The sequence below is a fragment of the Rhinolophus sinicus genome, chromosome 3, assembly GCF_057876585.1.
Source record: "Rhinolophus sinicus isolate RSI-liver-muscle chromosome 3, RSI-T2T, whole genome shotgun sequence".
In the NCBI taxonomy this organism is placed as follows: Eukaryota; Metazoa; Chordata; class Mammalia; order Chiroptera; family Rhinolophidae; genus Rhinolophus; species Rhinolophus sinicus.
In genome coordinates this window covers 102,605,719-102,615,560 of record NC_142503.1, presented here as the reverse complement: position 1 = coordinate 102,615,560, position 9,842 = coordinate 102,605,719, and the positions used below count along the sequence as shown (strand labels likewise).

Sequence of the window (9,842 nt, the reverse complement as noted above, 5' to 3'; positions counted from 1 at the left end):
GCTTATTTCAGGGCCCATCAGACCCTCTTTCTCCATCTCCCTTTCTGTGTCTTGCTTCCTCTCTCTACCTTCAGGTCTAACCCTGGCTGTCAGTGATTCTTTGCTTTCTTTCTCTTATGTCTCCATCTCTCAGTTTCTCCTCAGTTCTCTCTGCTGGGCTCTGTTCCTCTCATTCTATTTTCTCTCTTTCTCCAGGACCTTTGTTTGCCTTCCAGGAAAAGCTGACTTGGCCTCCAGCAGCCCCCTGGTCATCAGGAGTGGGGCCTCTTTGGGGTGGGGGGGTCAGGCTGAGCAGTGGCAGCTGGAGAGGGATTGGTGGGAAGGAAGGGTGGGAGGAATGGGAGGAGAAAGGGCTGGGCCTTTTTTGGGCAGGGAAGGCTGGGGGAGAGGGAACAGGAAAGAAAAGCCTGAGGGGAAAGTGAGCCGCACCAGCCCTGCTAGGGTAGGCAGCTGTTCAGGTTGGCCTTCGAAAACCCTCAAGCCTAGGAAACCGGAATAGCTGGCCACTCCCCCCTGAGGCCCACAGGCGATAGGGTGGGGCTGGCAGAAGGGAGTCCCCCCTGCCCCAATTTCCCTTCTACTATTATGGGGCTGCTGAGGACCCAGGGATGGTGGACAGGCCTCTAGGCCTCCATCTGTGATCGGGGGACAATCAGGGCATTCACGCACTCCAGGAGGCCCCCATCTCTAGGCCTGAGCCCAGCTTGGGGGAGCCTGACAACCCACAAGGAACTCCTGGGCTGGGAGGAAGAAGGGGAGCTGACTTCTGGCTTGTTTCCTGTGGGATGGGTTTTTCAGGAAGAACTTTCAGCCGATGAGAATAGAGGGCCTGCCTGGGAGGTAATAAGCCCCATCCTTGGAGGTGTACACAACAATTCCTTGGGCCCAGCACGGGGGACCCTGTGTGTCCCCCTGTGAAGCATGACATCCTTCTTAGCTGAGGCCCTCTGGCCCCTGGGGGCCCTTGTCCCTTGTCCATCCTGATGGAGGTGGGGTCTGGGCAGACATCCCTGTGTCACTGACCCAGAGTGTCACTGACCCATATGGACAGACTCAGCTCCGCCTAGGTAGGCAGGTCCCTCTCACTTCTCCTGCCCTCAGGTCCCCCCCATGGCTGTCCCACAGTGGGATTCTGAGGGCAGCCATCAAGGTCTTTGAGGATGGGGAATAGGCGCCCCTCCCCCCAGGAAGGCTGGTAACAAACTCACCCACCTACCAGAGTGTGGGCCTCTCACATTGTATGAAATAGTCCTAAAATGTCCTGTCCTAAGAACTGTGTAACCTTGGACACATACCTTCTCCACTCGGGGCCCAGAATACCTACCTGTAAAATGAGGATGTGGAGAAGGTGACCTCTAAAGTGCTTTCATTTCTGGCATCTGATGCCCATCTACCTCACCCATTCACTGAGTCAAGGGATATTTATTGATCACCTTCTCTGTGCCAGGAATTAACCACAACTGGGAGGATGAGCTCCCGCCTTCAGTAGGCTTCCTCTCTGCTAGAGGGTCTCACACTAAACACATAGGAATACGTTTCTGCTGAGTGAGTTAACTGAGGAAAACTCTGATGGGAAAGACAGTCCCAAACCAGTAAGCAAACAGGAAAAAAAAAAAAAGCAGATTGAAGGAAACTTTAAAAAAAAATAATAAAAGGGCCATTATTATCCTCAGAGAAATAAAATATATATCCATGAAACAATAATGGGATGCAATATATTTTATTTTTAAATCAACTCTAGTTACCACGCAATACAGTTTGAAGAAAACATTCAGCAAATGAAAAGGAATCTTTAAAATTTTAAATTTATAAAGCAGAAGTCAAAATGGTAACATTGAGATCGAAGGACAAAAAGATAAAGAGATGGAACGAAAGCAGAAAAAGATAAGGAAGTTGAGGCCCCTCTGTGGAGCACATCTGGTTATTGACGTTCCAGAAAGAGAGAACAGAGAAAATGAAGGTCAGGAAATCATACAGGAGCAAATCAAAACCTTTTCCAGAGCTTAAAAACATGAACTTCCCATTTGAAAAGACAAGCCCTCTCCAAGGCTAAGCACGGTGAGTCGTCAGAACATGGGAGAAAGAGAAGGTCCTACAGGTTCTAGAAAGAAAACCCCCAGGGACCACGCACAGAATTGAGGTCGGAGAACTGGTGACCCCCCAATACCAGCACTATGAGCAACATTAAAACAATGGTATTAAAGGGAAGGCCCCCTTTAAAATTCTGGGGGAAAAAGATCTCCATCTGAATTTCTATACCCAGTCAGACTATTAATCAAGATTTAGGACAGAATGGAAGAGTTGTCAGATATGCAAGATCCAAGACATGTACGAGTGTCTCCCATGCACCTTTTCTGGAAGCTGTTGGAGAATGTCGTATAGATGTAGATGTGCACAAAACCAACCCCATCTCTGTGATCTGGATTTCAATTTCATTTTTAAGTTTCATGCTGTGCCTTTTGACCGACTTCACTGTCCTTAGCAAGCATATTACAGCTGTCAAGTTGATGATTATCTGTGTTCCTTAAAATGTAGCCATAAATATTTTTAATAGTAACAGTCCAGAATGGCATTACAACCAAGATAAATATCAAGCTAATGATAGTACAGATTATAAACAGTCCTCTATCACAAGACCACCATGAGGTATGTCCCCTGGCGTTACTGCATTCTTCGTCTCTTTGTCTTGTCAATCATTAGTACCTGAGTTATACTATTAAAAAAGTACAGTAACAGGTGAATGTAGTGGAGAATAACCTGAGCTGCCCCGATAAGAGACTCATTTCAGATCCAAAGACACACACAGACTGAAAGTAAAGGGATGGAAAAAGAATAGACAAACAAACAAAAAGCTGGAGTAGCCACACTTATACCAGACAAAATAGACTTTAAATCAAAGGCTATAACAAGAAACAAAGAAGGACCTAGTAATCCCACTTCTGGGTATTTATCCAAACAAACCCAAAATGCTGCTTTGAGGGGAGTTGGTCATCTATATGTTCATTGCAGCATTATTTACAATGGCCAAGACATGAAGGCAACCTGGGTGTCCCTGAATGGATGGATGGATAAAGAAGAGGTGGTACACATGCACAATGGAATATTACTCAGCCGTAAAAAAGAATGAAATCTTGCCATCTGCGACAACATGGATGGACCTAGAGGGTATTGTGCAGAGTATAGTAAGTCAGACCGTGAAAGACAAATATCATATGATTTTACTTATACGTGGAACAAAATAAACAAATAAAACAGAAGCACACTCATAGAAACAGAGAACATTTTGATGGTTGCCAGATGAGAGGGAGTTTGGGGGTGGGTGAAAAAGGGGAAGGGATTAAGAAGTACAAATTGGTTGTTACACAGTAGTCATGGGATGTAGGGTATAGCATAAGAAATATAGTCAATAACATTGTAATAACTATATATGGTGTCAGATGGGCACTAAATCTATTGGGGTGATGAGAGAGGGGGTGGGGGCAGGGTGGAAAAAGGGAAGGGATTAAGAAATACAAATTGGTCGTTATAAAATAGTCATGGGGATGTAAAGCATGGGGAATATAGTCAATAATATGGTGACAACTAGGAAGTACACCAGAAACTAATATAATATTGTATGGCAGCTATATTTTAATAAAAACCTTAAAAAAGAAAAAGATACCTTCTCATATGGTGGCCATTACAGCTTTGCCCCACTGCCAAAATGAGTAAACTAAGGAGGGGATGATGTGGGATCCAGGAAGCAAGAGGTCCAACCCAAGAGGGGTGACAGGGAGTCTGAGTAATGCAGGTGGGCCTCTTAAGAAACCAAACTGAGCAGGTCAAAAGGCTCACGTCCAGAGTTCTTCCAGGAGATAAAACTGATGGGACGACTTTATGTATTTACTTCTTTCCAGAGGAGATTTACCCAACTGGGAGAGAGTTGGAAATTGAATTAGTGATAAGTATTATCATATCCACACAGACACATGGATGCAGACATCATACTTCTACACACGAACACACACACCTGCCCAAATACATATCCAAACTCTCATATACCCACACAGACGTGGGCCCAGAAACACATACTTCTACACAAACACACACACACATGCCCACATACACAAATTCTCACACACCCACAGACATGTGAATGAAGAAACACATACTCACTTCTACAAACACACACACACGCCAAAATATACATACAAACTCACACACCCACAGACACACTCAAGCACACCAAGAGAGCCTCACAGCTACTCAAACACACATGCACTCAAACATTCCCAAACACACAAATTCACACACACGGTCTCACACCCATCCACACAAACACACACACAAATTCATCTGCACACAGAGATGTTACATCCACACTCGCACATACACACTCAAGTACACACATGAATGCTCATGTGGCCCCAGCCTGAAGCACGCCCCCCCTTTTGTTCTTGTTTGAAGTAAGGTTAGAAATTTCCCGTCTTCCTTAAGATCCCGTTTCTCGCCCTTCCCATCATAAAAACCCTTCTGCCCCATCTTTTCCTGGGTCCTGTCCAGCTAGTGCTGTGCCTTTAAGGAAGCTGAAGCTGCTAAAAGTGAGTGAGAGAGAGGGAAAAAAATGTTTTTTTGGCATCTTTTCCCCCTTAAGTTTCTGGTGTCACTTATGAAACACAGGTCCTGTTGCTGTAGAGAAGCGGCTGATTCGCTGGAAGGGGGGGGTCTGGGCTCCCTTCCTGCAGCGGCCTCTCAGCAGCTGGTCCCAGGCACCCCGTAGGGAAAGGGCGGGCCCAGGGTGCAAACTGAAGGTGGGGCAGGGACCAGGCTGCCTGTCATCCTCCAGCCACCTCTTCTTCCCCCTTTGGCCCTGCAGACTGTCCCGGGCTAACTCCGGCCTTTGTTGTTTTCTGGTTCCATTTTAGGAGAGGCTCCACTTGACTAAGAGTAGTTTGAAGGTAAGCCAGCGGGAAGAGGGGGAGGTCTGCTGGGCCCAGGGCTCCCCTGGGCACTTTCCTCTTGGCTCAAAGTGCGTGGGACAATCCCTTGTTTGGACCAGTCCAGGGGGCATCTGCCCCTCGAACAACCGCAGCCCCGGAAATCCCAGCAGCATTTGGGTTGAGCTGTTGGCCTCCCCCAAGCCAGCTCAGAGGTTCTGATGGGGTTTTTCTGGGCAGCTGCCTGGCGTAGTTTGAACAGAACAGGCCACGGAGGTGATTCTGTAGAAAGGGTCTGGTGTCTGCTGTGGTCATGGCCAGTAGAAGCAGGAGGGGGCGTGTGGGACGGATGGGGGTGGTGTGCACTGCACAAGGGGCCTTGTCAGGGCCAGGGCAAAGCATACTTATGGGGGCTCCAGTGGGAGGGACTGTGGCCAGGATGTGAGAGGCCAGGAGGGAGGTTCTGCTGAGTGTTGCGGGAGGGGGCCCTGGAAAACAGATTTCAAGTAATAAAGTCAGCTAGGAGCTGGCCAAGGCAAGGAGAGCGCTCCTTTTGGAAGAAGAGCTGGGGTCTTCTTCCATCCTGTCTTCACACCTCCTGGCTGCATGACCTCTGGCAAGTCCTGGCCCATCTAGAGGCTTCAGTTTCCCCTCCTGGAGAATAGGGGTGGTGGGTTAGGTGATGGTGGGTCTTAGCTGGATTATTTGGGGCAGGGCCTTCTGATGAGGAAGTGCTCTGGGCTGGGGTCCGGAGAGGGCTGACTGCCTCCCATGGGTCCTTGGGGGTCACCTCGGTGGCATGTCCTTCTCTGCAGGAGGCGGGATGCAGGAGCTGCAGCTGCTGTGCTGGGCGGTCCTCCTGGGCTTGGGCCTGGGCCAGGCCTGCCCTGGGCCCTGTGACTGTGGGGAGAAGTATGGCTTCCAAATCATCGACTGTTCCTATCGTGACCTGGAGGCCGTGCCGCCGGGCTTCCCGGCCAATGTGACCACACTGAGCCTGTCGGCCAACCGGCTGCCCCACTTGCCGGAGGGCGCTTTCAGGGAGGTACCCCAGCTGCAGTCACTGTGGCTGGCACACAACGAGATCCGAAAGGTGGCCGCCGGCGCCCTGGCCTCTCTGGGCCGTCTCAAGAACCTGGACCTCAGCCACAACCTCATCTCTGACTTTGCCTGGGACGACCTGCACAACCTCAGCGCCCTCCATTTCCTCAAGATGGACAGCAACAAGCTGACCTTCATCCCTCGCGATGCCTTCCGCAGCCTACAGGCCCTGCGCTCGCTGCAACTCAACCACAACCGCTTGCACATGCTGGCCGAGGGCACCTTCGCGCCGCTCACCTTGCTGTCCCATCTGCAAATCAACGACAACCCTTTCGACTGTACGTGCAGCATCATGTGGTTCAAGACGTGGGCCCTGACCACGACGACCGTGTCCATTCCGGAGCAGGACAAAATCACCTGCACGTCGCCCCACGTGCTCAAGGGCACACCGCTGACCCGCCTGCTGCCACTGCCGTGCTCAGCGCCCCTGGTGCAGCTCACCTACCAGCCCAGCCAGGACGGTGCCGAGCTGCAACCTGGCTTCGTGCTGGCGCTCCACTGTGACGTGGAGGGGCAGCCGGCCCCCCAGCTTCACTGGCACATCCAGACGCCTGGCGGCACGGCGGAGATTGCCAGCCCCAACGTGGGTGCCGATGGGCGTGCCCTGCCTGGCTCCCCGGCAGCCAGCAGCAGGCCGCGTTTCCAAGCCTTTGCCAACGGCAGCCTGCTCGTCCCCGACTTCGGCAAGCTGCAGGAAGGCACCTATAGCTGCCTGGCCACCAACGAGCTGGGCAGTGCGGAGAGCTCAGTGAACGTGGCACTGGCCACGCCGGGCCAGGGGGGCGAGGACGCCCTGGGACGCAGGTTCCATGGCAACGTGGCTGAGGGCACGGGCTGCTATACAGTAGACAACGAGGTGCAGCCGCTGGGCCCTGAGGACGACGTGCTCATCATCTACCTCAGCCGGACCAGGGGCCCGGAGGTGGCAGCCGTGGGGCACCGGGCGTCAGGGCAGCAGCCCCTGCGCCTGCTCCTGCTGGGCCAGAGCCTCCTGCTCCTCTTCCTCACCTCCTTCTAGCCCCCGCCCCACCCAGCTGGGCTGGAGTAGCCCCAAGGCCTCCTTGACTCCTCCCCTGACCCTGTGATGTCCCTGCAGGGGTCTGCTGGGGGGCGACTTCCAAGGCCTGCGTGGGGGACAGACACATCTTCCTACCTCCCCTTCTCATCTCTTCTGGAACACTCACCACCCTAACTTCAGACTTGCTCAAAGCTAGTGACGAGGTCAGACCTGATACTGTAACTCACAGTCTTCGGTGCCATTGCTGCTAACCACGTTGCCTGTGCTCCCCTACGGGGCAGCTGCTAACAGGGCGGCGCCTGAACCACCGGGCAGGCGAAGCCTCACTGATGGGATTCCAGGCGCGGGATTGACCAGCTGTCGAAGGCTAGGGGTTGGGGCCTGGCAGGGAGGTAGCCTGCAGCACACAGGGCACAGGAGAGAGGGATGGGTGGCGGGGCAGTGACTGGGTGGCCCGAGGCTCTCAGAGACCGGCTTGAGCTCCTGCTGCCTCTTGGCGCTCTCTGATGACTTGGGGCTCTGGAATCTCTGCCCTCATCTCAGGCAGGACTGAGGGTTCAGGATGGCCTTCCTTTCCTCTCACCCTTCCTCCTTCAGCCTGTGCCCCTCCATCCTGGAAACCTACCCTGCCTTTCTCTCCAAGTATACGTTGATAGCCTGCCACTCCGAAGAGGCCAGCCAGGCTGGGGGCAGCAGAGAAATAAACGGCCTTTCCCATGCTTCCCTGTGCTTGCCTGGAGTGTTGTCTGACCTAGAAGCCACCGGTGGGGGATAGGACTGGTTGGAGAGCCAAGATGTCCAGCCTGCCGGCCCCTGGGACAGGGCCTGTGAGACATACAGACGGTGTGGCAGGCAGGTAGCATGGGAGGGTGGCCCAGGTGAACTGAGCTGCTGACGTTCCTTTCCCCCAAACTAGCCCATGGGACAAATGAGGGCACTAGCCTGACAACAATTGAGGCTTCCCTGGGGTCCCTGAGTGGGGCTTTATGCCAGCAGGGGCCTGAGGATTCATTGTGTGTGTGTGTGGGGGGGGGGGGCGGTGAGGGAGATGGAAGCTCCGGGTTGTGGCTCCCTCCCTGTCCTGTCCAGGGAGGAGATGTTAGGTGATAGAGAGGGAAGGGGGCCAGGCAAGGCACGATGGAGGGGAGCAGGAAGGAGACAGGACAGAGGATGCAGGGGCGAGAGGAGGGAGGGGGGAACACCCAGGGAGACTGACAGGACAGATTTGAGGGAGAAGCCAGAGGAAATGGAGGTACTTCCTCTCACCTCTTCAGTAAGAGGAAATGACATTCCAGGAGGAAAGTCCTTCAGTAGGAGTCTCTACCCACAGAGCAGATGGACCAATAGCTGGCTTGGAGGTTGAGGGTCCCTTAGGACGAGGATGGTGTGGACAGGGTCGGACCTGGGGACGGTAGACCCCGGCTCTGTGCTGGGTCAGATGCGTCTCCCCGCCGCCTCCGTCCCTTTCACTTTCCAGATCGAAGGGTGTTACACATAGGACAAGACACCATGGGAGAGGCTCTGCCGCCTCTACCCAGAGCCCTCGGGATTGCTGAGCCCAATAAAGCGAAGCAGGGAGACCAAGGAGCCTGGGGTAGCAGCTGTGAGCCTTGGAGGCTGGCCAGCCCCCCGCCCCTTCTCCTGGTCGGAATACAGCACCTCTCCACCTCCCTCATCAGCTTGCAGCTCCCACAGAACAGATGTCACCAGCAGCACAAGTCAAGGATGACTGCACATCTGGTGGAAAGTAGCAGGAGCTGAGCCTCTGTGCTGTGTCACCTTAGGTAAGTCACTGCCCATCTCTGGGCTTCAGCTTCCTTAGAAAACAAAGGATGAGGTAGGACATGGTAATGCTTAAGGGTCTAGTGGACTCTGATTACTAAGGCTTGATAATCCTGACCTGAGTTGGACCCCTGACATCTCTGGCTCCATTCACAGCTAAGCAGGCCTGGCTTCTTGGACATGGGCCTAAGACCTGAGTCGGGGTGGCTGGGGAACAGCGGTATTCTGAATGAACTAGCTAGTCCCCTACTTTATAGTCATCCATGGCCCCACTGCCCTGGAGGAAAGCGTTGAGTTCCCCAGCCAGCCAGCCATGGCCCCTCTGCCTGGCTCTCCCACGTGGCCCACTTCTCTTAGAACTGCTAATTCGTTGTTCTCTTAATGTTCTGTGATGGGTCATGCTCTGCACCTTTACTCATGCTGTTCCCTCAGTCTGGACACCCTTCCCCTGCTCCTTACTTAGTTAAGTCAGTCTCAGATTGCTCAGGTACCACTTCCTCCAGAAAGCCTTCTTGGATGCGCTGCCCACTGCCCCAATTTAGACTAGGCCCCCTCCTCTGTCTTACACAGCACTGGGCGTCCAGTGTCCCAGCCTGATCATACTCTATTGTGACTATTTCCTCATTAAGGGCTAAGACCGATCTGCCTTCTCATCCCTGTGACCCTGTCAGTCACCAGCACGGGGCCAGGATGACGTTTTTCCATGGGCTGCAGTGGGATCAGAGTCTGCCCTGTTTGCCCTCCTCACAGGCTGCCTGGAAGGTGGGTTCCAGCTCCCTGGCCCTGCCCCTGGCTTCATGTGTGTTTGAGGCTATAGTGGGGGTGGGGGAAGTAAAGAAACGAGCGGGCCTTGGTCTCCACTAACTGCGCAGACATTTCTCGAGGCCCCACTGATTCAGATCTATGGGGTGGCCACATTTTCCTCCCTCTCTGTAGCCCCCAGCCCCATGGTGAACCCCACACCCTTGCTCACATGGCCCCCACCTCCACCAGTCCCCAGCAGGGAAGGGACCCCCAGGTGCCTG

The 9,842-nt window shown here is 53.3% G+C and overlaps 1 protein-coding gene across 1 annotated transcript; it reads left to right on the top strand.

The window, feature by feature from the left end:
• Positions 1–4,506: 4,506 nt before the first annotated feature.
• Positions 4,507–7,754, top strand: ISLR (immunoglobulin superfamily containing leucine rich repeat). The gene is made up of 2 exons (XM_019735923.3): positions 4,507–4,937; positions 5,732–7,754. Exon 2 carries the CDS (start codon positions 5,740–5,742, stop codon positions 7,033–7,035), a length of 1,296 nt encoding a protein of 431 aa, XP_019591482.3. The 5' UTR covers positions 4,507–4,937; positions 5,732–5,739; the 3' UTR covers positions 7,036–7,754.
• Positions 7,755–9,842: the final 2,088 nt, after the last annotated feature.

What these genes read in the sequence shown, in the direction of transcription:
- ISLR (XM_019735923.3), top strand. Translation starts at nt 5,740, where the DNA reads ATGCAGGAGCTGCAGCTGCTGTGCTGGGCGGTCCTCCTGGGCTTGGGC.